Consider the following 17,037-nt stretch of genomic DNA (forward strand, 5'->3'; position numbering starts at 1 on the left):
AAGAAAAATTTATCTATTAATTTTTTAAATTGAGACTCAATACTTATATATATCTAAAAAATTAACAAGATGCCCTACAATAGCACTATTGCCCCAGGAAGACAAAATTATTCAGAAGTAAGTTTTCTAAAAACAAAATTTTTATGGCATACCATCGTAACACAACATTTCATCACGCTTTTTGGAAAAAAAAATCAACTAAGCCCTTCCAAGTTATTTTTAAAACATTTCTTTTTTCTAAGTAGGTTAAAAAACTTAAAATATTTATATTTATATTTATATTTATATCAAATTTTCTATAGAACTCAAATATTTTTCTACTACATATTAACGAACTTAAGTTCTATAAAATAAATTTGATTACGTTGTCCACCCCTCTATTTTTTTTAGTTAATAGTATATATCTAATTTATATCAATTAATTTTAAATAACTGATCGAGTCTCACATAAGTTTTTCAATAACTACCAGGTAAATAAAGAAGTACCCATAGTGAATAGCTCATCAGTTTAACATTCTTAGGTCAAATATCTATTAAGAAAAATTCATCCGTTAATTTGTTGAAACTGAAACTCAGTCCTTAAATACTTAAAAAATTAAGAAGATATTCTACTATTGTCCCGGAGGTAAACCATTTTGCTCCTGCTTGGGTCACAAGTAAGCCCTGCTCAGCTCGGCTTACCCCCCTCTTGATCTCGAACCAAAATCTTGTGCCATGAAATATAAGGAATGACAGAACTTAATTTTCCCTCTTTCTCGGGTAAATGATAAAGCTTATATGTATTGTTTACTTGTTACTGGCTCAATTGTTGAGAGGCACTGAAGCACCTTATGTAAGAGCAAACTCATAGCTAACAAATTCATTCCAAGAGCTGCACCTAAAAGATAACTCAAACAGAAGCTTAGGCAGCGAATTTTTACGGATATAGCTCGGTAGTGAAACTTGTTCAATAATGAGCCTTGTCAGTCAGAGAGTGGGAAAATTTATAAGGATCAGATTTTTCTCTTCTAAAATGGTGCTTTTTGAATGAATGTAGGATATTAAAATTCACAAGGCACTTGGAATTTGTATAATATTTATTTTGATTTTTTTGTAGAACTAGGAAAAGTCATTTCTTTCACCATCCTTTTAATGACTTCTGGAAACCATTTGTCCATAGTATGATAAGAGAAAAGAAAAGCTAACCATTTCTACCAATCAACCAAACTTATCTTCCACCTTGTCATGACTTTAAGCAAGCAAGCTCAAGACTACAAATGCGACGTGCAGAGTTTAATATAAAAGTACCATCCATTATAAACAACACAGTTCTTTCTTCCACCATCTTTTCGCCACTTTAGAGCCTTAGCCAGCTAATTATTTTAAGACCGTAGAACATATGCTGAATCTGTAACCAAGGCATGTGAAGCCCTTCCCCGCAAGCAGAAATTTTAACATTAGAATTACACATGCAAACATAGCTCTAGTCATGTGATGATTCAGCACATTGCCTTCGCATTCGAGCCCCCCAAGACAAGTTACCTTCGGAATCCTTTTCCCTGCTCCTCCTCTTCAATACTGAGAGCTGATCTTGCCAACGGCTTTTCCAGCCAGATCTCTCCTCCACTTCCTGACAAGAAATTATTCATTTGTCATTCTTAAAGAGACGGATAAAAATAAACATGACTGGATGCACTTCAACATATTCAAAGAGTAAGTTAAAGATGCAAATTACTAGTGATAACGTTGCATAGAGAGTGTAGATCCATATAGCTGGCCAAAACAGATGAGGGTCATGTAGATTGTTATCGTTGGTGTGCTAAAAAAGAGATGCATAAAGTAATTTGGAGCTGCATTGACCACTATGCAACCCCATACACAATATGCACCATCCTAAACGGTTTGCCATTTATGAACCACATGGATTAGAAAGCCGACCAGTCAATTTGTCATGCTCAACTACTAATCCCAATTGCTTGAGTCAAGTTACATCACTTATTTAAGAATATAAATTTTAACTCAAAGTGGAAGAAGAGATCATGGAAATCATGAAGTGACTCACTCCTTCCAAGGAGCACAAGAAGCACACTGCTTTCTAACCCTTAGAAAAGGACAGTCTGCACTAGGGCCAGACGGACCATGGAAGCCTACAATCTTTCAAATAGATGACAACAAATCAAGTGAAGAACTAGCTCAAGGTAAATCCTAGTTGACCTCACCAACCCAGTGTCAACCTATCAGATGCACTGTAGTAGGATTGTAGGAGGCATGCAGGACAGCTTCCTTGCCGGCCCAGTGTCTAGCTTTGTACACCAGAACTAATCTCCCAAGCCACCACAGGAAGTTTCTGCTTCTTCCACAAGACCCTTTTGCTCCAAAATGAAGGAAGCATAGGTACAAACCAACTTATCAATTAAGAAGATTAACAAAATTGAGAAATAAATGGGATCCTATAGTCAAAGTAGGAAAAAGTAACCATGGTGGACAGAGTCACCGGCAATGGTAAGTGGCAGAATTAACTATCCAACTTGCAAAAGCCAAAAGGTAGAGAAGAAGAAATAACCATGAAGCAGGTGTAGCTGACTTTCTAACCAAATTCTATTGACTAATCTGGAGATGAAAGTGTTTTTAAGTTGGAAATCATCTTGAAGGTCATTAAGTGGCATATAGCAAGGTCATTAAAATTCAGCCATTATGCATGGGCATGTGTTGGTACAATCAGGCCTGGCTTGGTCTTAATTGACCAAGATTTGTATTTTCATGTTTAAGGAGGTTAACCACAATTGAAGACGCACAAATGTTGAGTAGTGTTGAAGTTCAACAACTATTGGCAAATGTGGAAAGTCCAAGTTGGCAATAGAAAAAAACGAGTCAACATTGACTAGATGCTTGGCAGTGATGAAGTTCCGGTAGGTTAAGGGTTGGATGTCAAGCATGCTGGAACTCCCAGAGATGAAAAAACACTAGGTATAGAAAGCTTGGTAAGTTAAGGTCAACTAGATAATAGCAAACAATAAAGACTTGGTAAGTCGAGGACAGCTTATACTAAACAGACGAGGAAGTCCCGGAGACATGGAGTCTCTTGACATGACATAGATTCAACCTTGGTATGACTGAATAAGAGTGATGAATCTGAGAGCACAAAATTATAGTTCAGTTGGATTTGTGATTTGTAGTAGTCAAGTGGTGTTGATTAGCAGTCAACTATTGAATGAGTCAACTGACCAGTCGACTCAAGTAGAAATGCAAACAAAAATGTTTAAGGACTAGTCAATTGGTGTATTAATTGAAAATGGTAATATCAGTCGACTCAAGATCTAAGATGAAGATAAAATTGTGACAACCACCAAATTTTAGGCGACTACAGTGGAACAATCAACTAGATGGTAATATTCAACTAATCAACAGGAAGCCAATAAGAATTTGGCTGAATGGCAAATTCCAGTCACGAATAAAAAACTCTAAAAAGGAGAAGACATTCTAATCCTTCAGTCAGCAATCCAAAGCTATCTAAAGCCAAAGCAAAGCAAAATTATATAAAGCTTATTTACTTGTATTATTTCATTCTTGCTCGTATTTTTGTATTTTTGGTTGTATTGTTGTAAGAACGTATTATTGTAAGAGGTTTCTCCACCTCTTACCATGAGCTATGGAGTAGCAATTAGAGGTTCCAAACTACGTGAATCTTCATGTTATTTGTGTTATTCTTTCTTTCCTTTATATTTTGAGTTATTGTTATACATATTTCACCGTGCTAACTCAAATCATAGACAAACACAAGAGGAAAAAAACATGATAGGCTATTCACCCCCCTCTCTAGTCGTCTCAACGGGTCCCAACAATTGGTATTAGAGCATCATCGCTCTTCAACAAACTAATCGCCAAAAAGGCAAACTCAATCAACTGATTGGCTATAAAACAACAGATTAATAAGGGAGCTAAAGGAGATTGAAAGCTATATAAAGGGGACTAAGGGGAGCATTTGAAGGCCAAAAAAATAGTGATTGTTTAAATCAATTGAGCCTTATTCTATTGTCCTTTAGCCTTCCTCTTAGTCTTCAAGCTCATGATGTAGGTTGATAGTGAGCTTTTAGGAGTGTCATCAACGAGTCATAGGTCACGGAGTAGGAATAAAAGTTCTATACCACATTACATTTATGCATTGGTGATCAGTAGGCATTGGTAAGTTTGATTTGCAAGAACAATCACTATTCACCCTCTCTCTAGCTATTTGTCCACATAACTCACCATTCCCAAATAAACTGCATGGATTCAATAAATCAACTAGTCATACTTCAAAGAACTCTTATGAAACCAACTAATTCGGCCATCAAGAAGCCATAATTGTTTTAATCCTCTCTGGCTTGGTCTAACTCCTTGAGATGTTTTATTGCAAGCTAGTTGATTGAGCTTGTGTCCATGGATAATGTCTACCTTTTAATAACCTTGTTACATACCACTTAATGACCTTCAAGGTGACTTCCAACTTAATAATCACAACTAGTCAGTAGAATTTCATTAGTCATGTGTGACAGAGCTTTTGGGAAGTCAGCTACGCTGCTTCATGGTTATTTCTTCTTTTTTGCCTTTGACTTGCACAAGTTGGGCAATTAACTCTCCACTTACGATTGCTAGTGAGTCCATCCACCTTAGTTTTTCCTACTTTGACTATTGGGTCCCATTTTTTTCCTCAATATTGTTAATCTTCTTAATTGATAAGTTGATTTATAGCCATGCTCCCTTCGTTTTGGAGCAAAAGGGCCTTGTGGAAGATATAGACACTATCTTTGGTGGCTTGGGTAGTTCGGGTGTATAAAACTAATATCTTGATTATCTTGCTACGTGCCTCATGTCTTTGGACTTGTTCTTTCGTTCACTTATTCTTCTTAAGGGGTCTTCTTTTGTCTCTTGGAACTTCTAAAGTCTCCAAGGCAAACTAATTTTTCAAATCCATTTGGAAAAATATTTCCATCAATTGATTGATGTCAATGAGTTGATTTCCCAATCATCTCTGAACAAAAACATTTTATTTGACACCTTAGTCAACTCCTTGACTAAGCTCATTAGTCAATTGGATTGATGTCATCAATCAACTATCAAGTCGACTCAACCACAAACAACAATATTTTGTTAGTTGGTTGATCAGCTTGAATCGACTATTAATTGACTCAGCTGACCAATCGATTACAAACACACACTTCTAGTCAACTGGAGCCTCAACTATAATCATCCTAATAATCGAGTCTTCTTCTAAATTAAATATAATACAAGTCTCTCAACTCACACAAGAGTTTATCTTCCACAACTTGACTTCACCATCAAGGTTGTCTCTTGCTAGGTTATTTATCCCTCAAATGTACCAGCCCACAACTAACTCCACTTGTCATCCTTCACCCTTCACCTGCATAGTTCATCTTCTTCCCGCTATTGACAATGCTATGCCTCAATGTTCCTCACCTACATTCACTCAGATGTTCTACATTATCTTACACTGACCTCCAGCAAACCTCCAACCATTGAGTCAATAAAGTTGGCTGTGCCAAGTCATACTCCACGACCTGCTCCAACACTAACTCAATGTTTCACATCCTACAATCCTTCAGATGTCTCATGCTATCTTCTCCAAATTCCATCAAACCTTTATGCCATTGAGCATGTTGCCTTGGATGCAAACCAAGTCATCGTGTCACGAACTCCACGAACTCTACATGTGTCTTGTCAAGTTCTTGCACAACACACATTAAATACAACTGCACAACCTAAATCTTTTTACACAAGCATCCAAATCTAAGGTCAAGATGAACCACTTAGGGCACAATTATACCGATAGTTTGAACCTCCCCTTGCCTTAAGACAATCCTTCTCTTAGGTATATGAGGGTTGTTGGGGACGAGCAGATCAACGGCGGAACAGGCCGACTCAACAAAAACAATGACCTTTCTCGAAAGGTAAGGCCAAATTCCTTAATGTTTAAGTAAACAAGGGAAAGCCATCAAAGAAGACTCCAAAAGCTCAGGCCCCTAAAATTTCTTCAAGGTACTTCCCTCGTAAATTCAACTATGTATCTTTTTTTCTATAAAATTGAAAAGTTTCTTCAACAGACATTTCGACCTATCTATTTTTTGTTTATGCTCAACACTTACATGCCCTTTGATTGTTTCCCCCTTTAAACCCTTTAGGACTTTAGGAACTTACTTTACCTTTCTTGCTTTAGTATTTTCCTTTAAACTTTTTGGCATTTCTTCCTTGGATCTAAGGATTTATAAACAAACATTTTGTTTCAGTCACCTCTTTAGATTCCACAGTTCATCCTAGAATAAGGACTTATGGTTATTTCTCACACTGCCTCGTTAGATCCTTGCTTCCTCCCCTTTTATGAGTGTCCATTTGAGGAATTTTTACCCTTCTTTCAAATTACTTCTATGAATCTTTCGATTCTTTCAAGGATCATTGTAGTCTTTTCTTTGGACTATCCTTTTATATCCTTTAAATTTTCTTTAAAGTATCTAAAGAATTTGATCTTTTTCCTTTCAGAGCATCTCTATCTCTATACATCCTTTAACGCTTCTTAGAACCTAAGGACAATATCATGTTAACTTAGGTCACCTCAACAGACCCTCTAATCTTTTTGCATCTCAATCTAGGAGTGCACATCAGTTATAGTAACCAAAAGATTAGATTGTCAACCGTAATTTGGTTAATGTTCTTGCATTGTTCTTTCAACTCAGACCGAAGACTCTCATCCTCAGCTCCTGAAGTGTTACTTTATGTTAATCCTGTAACGTATAAAAAGGATGAGACATTCATCTTTAGCTCTACTGAAGTGTTTGCATTGCTCCTGTAACCAATCAAAAGATGAGACTAGCATCTTTAGTTCGACCAATCGCTTGCATTTTCCTACAAGTTCACTTTGAACATTTAACTAAAAACTAAACAATTTCCTCTCACAATAAATTAATTTACACTAACATAAAACAACTTCAAATGGATGTTTAACATTTTCCTCACACAACAAAGAAAACTCACTATATTAGCATTCAAGCAAAAAATCTCCTTAGCTTGCCAGCATTCCACATCATTGACACTTATTTCCTTCCAATAGTAAATAATCTAAACAATCATTGGTACACTTCCTCGCCAATCTTATATGGCCCTTCATGGAGTATTCTTGTCCTTGTTCATGGATCAACATGCCTCCAGCATCATCAAGACAAAGGCTCCCACATGAAATAATTAACATCACACTTATGATGCAAATTTAACAACACAACACCTGAAGGTACAAAATAAGCCTTTCAAACTCTCTTCGCTACATTTACTAGCCTGTTTTGTACTTGATATGTATTTTCAAACATAATTCCAAACAAATACAGATTTACTCTTAAGACTCAAAGCACCTCCGGCAAAGCAAAGCTTACCATTTTTATACGAGGGCACAATGGTCTCCAATATTATTACTATTGAAATCTAGTTGAAGTTGTTGACCTCAGAATAGTCTGTACAACCAAAGTACCCTTGGGAGTTACTCCACTCGACTCGCCCCAAAGTTTGCCACACTTTTCTTTTAATGCTTCAAGTAATATCCTGTTGATTATATCTGTTTGCTCGTTGGCTTATACATGAGCAATCAAATTGAATTGCAAATCAATGTCATATATGAACCTGGCACGAATAAACTAGATATTGTTATCAATTATGAAAACTTGAAGTATCCCACCCAAAACTTTAATCCACCTAAGACAAGTTATGATTGTCTACCTCAAGAAGTCATCCATCTGTGATGTTTGAATTGACTCTAACTGTCAAACGTTTTATTCTCATGATAAATAACTTTTTTGATATCTCTTCTATGGGAAAGGGCCAAGACTGTCAATGTAACCCTCCATGGATAGAATGATAGAAGACAATCCAAAAGTAACATTTCTACCTCCACCTATTAAGGTCCTTCTGCAAACATTTGATAAACTCACACTTGCTAAATTTTGTAACCTTAGAATGTCTGGTCAGATAAAAGTAATTTGTCCCTATAATTTCAAAATTCAAACTCCTTACACCAATGTGGTTCTCCTATATCCTCATGCACTTCTCTTAGGCTTTGTTTGTTTAATGTAAAATCCCTTCTTTATGGAAAAGAATTTCTAGGGAAAATATGTTTAAAATAGATTTTTTTATGTTGTTTAAAAGTTATACTAAAATCTAACAAAAATACTTTCTTTATTTGGCAGGCAGAAGGAAAAAAAATTTCTCTAAATCAGGTCGTTAGAGCAAGCCAATTGAATGGCTTAGTTAGTCAGTCAATCAACCCAACCGGATCCACTAAATAGACTAGCCCAACCAAATCGGATGTAGCTTGCATGGCTCACTTAACCTACCCAAACATGGACAAAGGGTGGAAGATGCAAAGCAGGCCTTTATTGATGAGTAAAGATTCTTTTGCTCTTATCTAAATGAAGTCACTTTGCTCACAAAAAGAAAATATTAAAATAATAATTTATATTTTCTATTAACCTAAAGAAAAATTTTCACTGACCATACTTTTCCATTTAAAAAATATTTTAAATATGGTCACCTAGCCCGACCATATTTCTAAAATAAATGGAGCTTTAATAAAGGCCTCTTTAAGATGTAAACACCTCAAATATGGTAAGAAAATAACCTCATCTCATCAGTCAATGCATATACTAGTAGCTCAAATCTATAGGGAATTTTAGTAAGATGGACCCCTCTTTATTGGCAATGCTTCATTTTGTAAATAAGCACAAATTTCATCCATCCAATCCATCCAGTAATGGCATTCCTCTGTTGCAGTTACTATATGCTCAGTACTTTAAGCATCAACAATTTATGAGGTTACTCATTGCATATCTCTTAGCCAACCCCACCTAGCGGGATAAGGTTTGGTTGTTGTTGTTGTACTTATTGCATATCTTTCCCCGGATGTCATTGTGGCAATTTTGGAAAATAGTTACTGCTTGTCGTCTCTAACCTCAAGGTGCAATCTATGCTGAAGATTAAAAGCACACGAACTAATCATACACCCATAAGCTATTGTGTTGTCCACCTCAGCTTGAAAGTTCAAACTGCCCAAAACCTACTTTTGCAATGGTTGAGAATCACTAAACACTTGTACTACATCAACCTATTTCTAAACCAATCACCAACCATATTACAAAAATTAGATACTCCACTGCATTATTAGTCATCATAAACTAGAACTCGAAGGCCTTTTCAATTGAATGTCCCTCTAGGCATCTAGTCCACCTTTTTTTAATGGTCAAATCATCAACAAACAACACTCAGCTCTGTTTTGCTCAAAAACCTTCACAACCATAGCATCTCTTCTATAAAGTTACTAATAGCTATACCATTATTGCATGCCTTTAGAAAATTAACGCAAACTCACTCAATACTTTGGCCCAACATGCTATCGCTTAGCACAACAGTAAAATTATTATCATGTGACCTAGAGGTTATGGGTTCGAATTGCGGACACAACCTCTTGCAATGCAAGATAAGGGTTGCATCAGGGATTAAAATATCGTACCGAACCGGTTGAAACGGGCGAAACATCTTATTCCGCCCGCCGACCGGCACCGGAACGATCATGATACCAGGCCTCGTGGCAGCAGAGAGGCGTCGTGCAACCCTGCAATCGTCGTGGAGGGGTTGCATGACCTCAAGGCCGTCGCGGAGGGCAACCCCCGTGTTTGTAGCGGAGGCGTCGCACGACCCCGCAACAGTCGCGGAGGGGGTGACGACCCCCGTGTCCGCCGCAAAGGGGTCGTGCGACCCCTTCGGCGCAGCCGCAGAGTCGTGCAACCCCCGCGACCACTCCCGAAGTCGCACGAACCCTATGGTCGCATTGTCTCACAACTTTCTCACGTGACAAATCTGGTGGGTGGGTTTTTTTAATTAAAACTTAGGTAAATTGATTTAATCAACTCCTAGCTATGATAGAGATAAGAGGCTTTATTAAACCTAAATAAAATTATCTAATTAATTTATTTTAATTTTTTAAAAATATAATTTTATTTATTTATTTATCTATTTTCGTATTTATTTCCAGGTTATTTTTATATTTTAAATATTTATGTTAAATATTTTATTTTTAATTAATATATTATATATTTAAAAATTATCAAAACTATATCGGCATAGCGCGATACGATACCGAAACCATATCGTTCTGGTCCAAGACCGAAACCTCGACACGAGTCGAGATTTTAAACCATGGGTTGCATACAATAGACCCAATATGGTCTGACACTTCTCCAAAACCCCGCATTGGCAAGAGCTTAGTGCACCGATCTATCCTTTACGTCTAACTAGGAACTGTAGATGTTTTTGGTAGTAACAAAACTCCCTCTTTTGATATCTCTAACCCCTCTTTATAAGCCTGGAGATGAGTGCATAACCAAAGGGAACGCACACATGGCGAAGTTTTACTAGTGAATCTAGTTGAACATATGTCGATCTCAAATTGGCTAGTAATAGTTTACACATTGATTCTTGTTCTACTATGATCCAATTCAAAGCCATGGTATCACCATCTTGACCATCTATGGTTAATAGGCAATCTTACTCACACTAGAGCGAGAGAACAGTGGCATGAGAATTAAAGCTCAAATATAGAGGAAGGACTAAATAAAGTTTGCTAATGAAAAGAAAATATTTTCAATAATGTAGAAGTTTGATTTGACATTATAAAGAAGACAGACTTTCAGACAAAAGAAAACAGTCGATCAAGGGGATCAAGTACTAAAAAATCAGTCTACACAAAGAAAGGACCACCTAGCCTTGGTATATGCATCTGATATACCAAAACAGCAATTTTATCTGTGTTAACTCAGGTAAAGTTAACTGACATCTTGAAGTTCTCCATCGGAATTAATAGGCCTAAGAACGATATTTTCACATAAATGTGGGACAAAAAATTGTAATTCCAATCAATTTTTTTGGCTTAGCTATAGAACACAGCAAAATATGGCTACCAATAATTGCATCATATAAACAAGGGTGGATCAGCATGACAAACGTTCAACCTTGCAATGTGCATACCTAAAAAATCAAATGGTTTGATCATTTGCATTGAGTGTGCAGGATCTTTATCATTTGATTATGGAAATTGAAGCCACAGAGCTTGGATAAAAGAATTGATGAATCAAGGGCAGAGTATGAGCTTCAAGAAACATTCAAAGACTAGGTGACCATGTCTTGTGTCGATTATTATAATTTATTTTTGATGATTGTATCCATATTTTGATAGCATAGATAGGCATTAAGTTACCTAGAACTTGTTTTCCTTTAAAGTATTGCAACTAGGGGTGTTTCTGAATCACATTTTGTTGATGGCTTAGGTTTCAAATTAAAAGTGTAGGTTATGGAGTTTGTAACTCAACCGGAGTAGATTACTCAAGGCTACAATAGTGTCGATCGTTAAAGGAATAAAATGCTTCTTTGTGAGCTACAGTTGGCTGAATAATTTAAGCACGCGATTATGATATAGCTAGTCGACTGAAAACCCTTTTCAATAGACTAGAATATTTTATTGGTTAAAATATTCATATTTTTAATGTAAGTGGACTAAACTATATTTCTAATTAACTAGACCAATCCTTTTCGGCTTTGTATAAGTGAATATTGGACCATGATATATAAAACTTCTTTTGGATGTTATTTTGAATATTTATCCACACTATTGTAGATTTCTACTTGGTTGTACTTCATTGCTATTAAATGCCCAAATATATCCAAGAATTTGATTCAAGATCAAGGTTTTCATTCATGAGGGTGTGCTTGTTTCCAGAGGACATCAAGTTTTTTCTGTCTATTAAATTGTAATTGTATGCTAAAAGTTCCATAGCAATAAAGGGAGCTCAAATGGGATAACTGAGGTAGGTCACAAAAAGAAAGTAACATCTCAATGGTTTACTTAGGCAGAGGGTATCTATCTTTTGATTGAGGAAGGAGTCTAGATTAAAGATCCACTTGCCTAGGGAGGAATCTAACCAAGGTTGTTTTCATTGTGTTTCATAGCTCATCCTTGTAAGGTGTTCTAGCATCTTCTCACAATATTTGTAGAAGTTTACTCCATCATATTTATTTCTGTTGCATATTCTCTAAAAAATCTTAAATGGTTCAAAGCTAAGGCTTTAAAGAAATGTGAAAACTTTAACATGTAGCTTGCAACTTGTGAAATTTAAATCCACAATTGACAGTCGGGTGGAGAAAAGGGCTTACTGATCAAAATCCAACCTAGTTTTATCAGTCTACAGGCTTGGAGATCTATAAGTGAAAGATTCAATTGGATGGTAGATATCGTATTGAAACCTTTCGTAGACATTTTTGGCATGATCCTTTCATAGACGAATAAAATTTACCAACCTCATCGACCCGCCTCCGAGCGGAGAAAGCAAGATGGAGCCCCCGCGATAAATCAAGATCATAGAGCACGCGGAGGCGAGGATTAGAGAGAGTCTCGTAGGCCTCCTGCACCTCAATGAACCGGTGCGTGTACTCCTCCGTCCGATCGGGCGGCGACACGTCTGGGTGGTATTTTAGGGCCATCAGCTTGTACGCTCGCTTGATCTCGTCGAAGCTGCCGCTCTCAGGAATCCCCAGAAGCTCATAGAAGTTCTCTCGCGCCTTAGCCCCTTCTCCCACGGCGACGCAAGCGCGGGGACCGGTATAGGAGAGCCGCCGCCGCAAGGCGCCTCGAAACCGAGGAAGCGGCAGCTGGAAGGGCCCACCGCCAAGTCGAATAGTTAAAGAGGTGGAGCGGCGGAGGGGTAAGGAGAAGGTCCGCCGCAGGGCGGAGGAATCGTTCCCAGGGACGACGCCGAGGCTCATCGGATCTCAATGGACACACTCACTCTCTCGCTCCGCCTTTCCCTTTTATTTTGTGTGGGTTAAAAATTGCCGAGGGCGAACCTTTGAAATCCCTAGTTGGAAAACTACCCCAGCGGCTGGGAATTGAGAACCTTTAAAATCTCTCCACCATTCCCTTTTAATTTCACGGACGTCTAAAAGCAGGTGACTGTAATTAACGGGAGCTATCCCACTTAATAACAGGCCGAGATCTTCTAGTCCACAATCTATAGATCAAAGAATGATCTATTTAAATAATGAGTTCTATTGAAATAAATCGATCCACAAAATGGATCAATTCATAAATTACAGACAAGAAAATTCGTGCGCCACTGAATAACGGGAGTTATCCCTTTGAAAGCGACTCTGTGTTGTGCGTATTGGAGGATCGTCTCATCCAAACAATTTAGTATCATGTCCGTACAATCAAATACAAACAGATACATTTTGAAAAGTATTTTATTCTAATAGAGTGAGATATTCATTAGAACTTAATCTCAAGATATATATTAGAACAAATATATATACAAGCAGCAATTGAGTTAACTGTTGGGCATATGTTATGTGTTGGAGTAAAAGATAAATATCATCTCAAATGATTTAATATTATGGATCTCAAAATAAAATATAGATGAATAAATATCACTGGGAATATTTTAGCCTGATCCTTAAAAAAAAAAAAAATGTCAGCATGCAACATCTATTTGAGACCGAGGTACCCAGGCCTGTGGTCTGAGAGAGAGAAGGTCCACGAATCGAGAAAATTGGGATATTTTCTGATGTCCAAAAATGACCCGAAAAAATCAGCGGCTGCCTGTAATTCTGTGAGACATAGAGAGAGCGCGGCACTTGGCGTCCACGAAACGTTGGGGTGGAGATAATACAAATGAGGGCGGTGACATTATTAACGGTATTTTTCTAAAGCGTCGAATCAACTTTTTGGATATCTCACATTGTAATTTTTATATTTATCAAAAAATATATTTTTAAAAAAATATAAAAAAAATATTCATGATAGCTTTGGCTGGACAATCCGACCCTGTGGCCGTCCTGATCAGGCGGCCTGGGGCGACTCCGCGACTCGACCGCATCATCGCCCTAGTTGAGCGATCCGATCATGCTATAACCCTGGTTAGGCCGCACGATCGCCCTGACCAAGCTGCCACCGTGACCAAGCGATCTACCTGTCCCAATAGTCACCTTTGTCAAGCTACCAGGTCGAGCAATCGCATGCCTGTGTTCCGCACTAGTCAAGAGGCCATGTCATCTGACTAAGATCCTTGCACAGTCAGTCACCTCATCGGGTTATTGTTCGCATAATGGAAGATTTTTTAAAAAAAATTTTAATAAAAATGTATTTTAAAAAGGAAATACATCCTTTATTAAATATGAAAGTATATATGCCCTTTAAACAATTCAGAAATTTAGATCTGATCCTTTCGAAAAATGTAAGGATGAAGACGTTGAAGCTGAATCTGATAATTAACGGGTCGTGAACTAATAGAATAAAGTTTATGAGCATCAGTCACTTAAGATATCCACATACATTGGTTATTGCTTTTAATACAGATGAAAGCACGTTATCTAGGGTACCATAGAGATAATCATACCTGTTATAATTGTACGATGGTCGATAGTCACACCCATTATAATTGCATGATTGTAGTTATATATTTACGTAATTTGGCGTAGATTATGAGTAACGTCTGAGATGAATATAATCATCTTTTTACTATAATAATTATCATTATATATATAATACCTTCATATTAGTAGCGAGACAAGTGGCACTGTGAAAGTTCATATTCACATAAGCATTGAGAATGAACATCAAATTCTAGATATGTTAGGTTTCTATTATAGGATTGCAACAAGCAATCTTATCCATATAATATATATGGTAATGTTAGTGCAATCATATATATCCTTTATTAATAGGAATCAATCATTAATTTTAATATTTGGCTAAGAGTTCAAGTTAGGATTTTTTTTTTTTTTATTTCTAAATGTGTATATGAAGTTGTGCAAGGCTAGTGAATGTAACTTAATGTGATCAAAATTTATACGACCGTAGGACAAAGAGCATCGGATTACAACTAGGTTAAAGGAGATAAATTGTGTAGATAAAACATAAAGGATGGATGACACATGGAGCAAGTCATCATGCATTAGAGAGATGATGTGATAGGAGGTAAACCCATGGCAGTTAAGAAACAATAAGAGAAAGTTTTTCAAGTGAGTTAAGAGTTGAGAAATTTGGGACTAGGATTCTTCAACTTAGGCAAAAGTTTGACCATTAGAATGATTATAATCAATGATCCAATCAAATGAAAGTGATCTCTGGTTAATTGATGATTGAGTTAATCAAATGGCAAAAGGCGAAATCACTCGCCCCCAGTGTCTCCGTCGCACCTGACCCAAGGTCATCACGAGAAAGGTAAATCACAACATCCTAAGCTAGCATGTGGTAGGTGGGGTGAGTTGCACAGGGACCGGAAATTTACGCCCCGACTACCTTGAGTTTCGACCCCGCGATCTCATATGGCAAGCATCCCACCACATACCAACTCGGATGACCTGTGGGGTTGATGATTGAGTTATCAAGCAGTCAACTTAAGTGGATCATATAATAAAAAAAAATTCATTGATGTGGATATAGGTTAAGGGCAGAGAAGGAATTATAGAGAAAAGGAGGGGTATTTGTATCTTTTTACTGTTTAGGGATTAGGAGGAGAGGGACACGGTTCGGGGAGGAGGCTCGTTTTTGTGTGGCCGCCGCAAACAGTAACGAGGAGGACGTCGCCATCATTGCGAGGATGCCGACCACCACTTCTCCTCTTCCTTCATCTTTGGATGCCACCGTCGCCAACGTGTCTCTCCTCACACCGCCATCACGAACTCAGGGGACTCTCTTCGGCATGGGGGCACACCATTGCCGTTGGCTCCTCACAGGACCTCGCCTTTCCCCTCTCCTCTGGACGCTGGACGCCAGGGTCGCCACAAGTAGGAGGGGGGAGGATGTCACCGTCACCGACAACTCCTCTCGACAGCAGCACACTCCAACGAGCCAAGGCTGTGCGCATTGGGAGAGGGGGCACTCTCATCGCCTTCACCGCTCACCAAACCACCCACGCCACACGCACATCGCGCGCCCGTCACCGGCCACTCTACCTTCGGCACTGCCTTCCTCCAACAGCCCACCATTCCTCTCTCCTTCTCCTCTCACCAGTCGACACCGCCAAGGCCGCCCGCATAGGGAGAGTGAGCTGCTGTGTTGGTTTCCTTCTTCGTCGCAGGGACCTCGCGCTCGCTGTCTCTCCTGCTGCCAGCGTTCTCCTCTTTATCTCTTTCACGTCCAGGCCGCCTCTTGCGACCGCCGGCTTCGTAGCTGACCCTGCGCCTCTGGGACTGCTACCAAGCAAGCAACGTGGTCTACCGACGCTGACAACCTCCTCTCCCTGCTCTCCTGCACAATCGCTGTCGGTCATCGCTGTCAACAGGGCACGCAGCTGCTGCCTCCACTTTTCTCCCTCGCTGCGGCTAGCCACCATCGTCAGTCAGGCACACCGTCGACCGTACTTTTGCCGTCCACCGTCTTCATTCGCTTTGCAATTGTCGGCGCCGCCACCGTTGGATCTGATCACTCGACATTCTCGCATTCTAATCTGTCAGTCCAATTCTCCGGCTCTCGATCCACAGCGTCGTACGCCTCCGATGTCGATCGAGCTCCTGAGCCCTCGTTGTTATTATGTTCTAACTTGACTCGTGTTATGCTTTTATATCCAGGCCTGCGTACTGATTTCTTGTCTTGGCCTGCGTGCCGCTATTATATCCCGGTCTGCATGTCAAAATCCTATCTCGGCCTACGTGCCAAGGTTGCATCCGGTTTCGTGCCGCCGCTTCCGACTCTGTGCCGCACCCGGCTCCGCGTCGTCAGGTTCAGCTCTCCATCTTGATCGGGAGTCGTCTACTCTTTCGGATCACGACAACTCGAGCAGCGTCCCATCCGAGGGGGCCCCTTAGGCAAAGGTACGTTCTCGTACTCACCTCTCATTTATTTCGTTATTATATTATTAATCTGTTGTTCATATATTCGTTAGATCTGCCTCGAGCCTGGAGGTACCAGGGACTGGGGCAATCCGATCGCTGCCTGCAGATAGCGTTGACCAGAGAACTTCTGATGACTTGGTC

At 38.9% G+C, this 17,037-nt stretch overlaps 1 protein-coding gene across 1 annotated transcript; it reads right to left on the bottom strand.

The window, feature by feature from the left end:
• Nucleotides 1–1,164: 1,164 nt before the first annotated feature.
• On the bottom strand, nucleotides 1,165–12,990 carry LOC122042891 (chaperone protein dnaJ 20, chloroplastic-like). Its single transcript, XM_042603279.1, has 2 exons — nucleotides 12,364–12,990; nucleotides 1,165–1,609 (listed from the first exon to the last, which is right to left on the bottom strand). The coding sequence occupies exons 1-2, from the start codon at nucleotides 12,826–12,828 to the stop codon at nucleotides 1,463–1,465; spliced, it is 612 nt and encodes a 203-aa protein (XP_042459213.1). The 5' UTR covers nucleotides 12,829–12,990; the 3' UTR covers nucleotides 1,165–1,462.
• Nucleotides 12,991–17,037: the final 4,047 nt, after the last annotated feature.

Source organism: Zingiber officinale, chromosome 2A, assembly GCF_018446385.1.
Source record: "Zingiber officinale cultivar Zhangliang chromosome 2A, Zo_v1.1, whole genome shotgun sequence".
Classification (NCBI taxonomy): Eukaryota; Viridiplantae; Streptophyta; class Magnoliopsida; order Zingiberales; family Zingiberaceae; genus Zingiber; species Zingiber officinale.

Coding starts and splice junctions, on each gene's coding strand:
- LOC122042891 (XM_042603279.1), bottom strand. CDS start 12,828: ATGAGCCTCGGCGTCGTCCCTGGGAACGATTCCTCCGCCCTGCGGCGG. Junction 1,610..12,363: donor CTCGGAGGCGGGTCGATGAG/GTTGGTAAATTT, acceptor ATTTCTTGTCAG/GAAGTGGAGGAGAGATCTGG.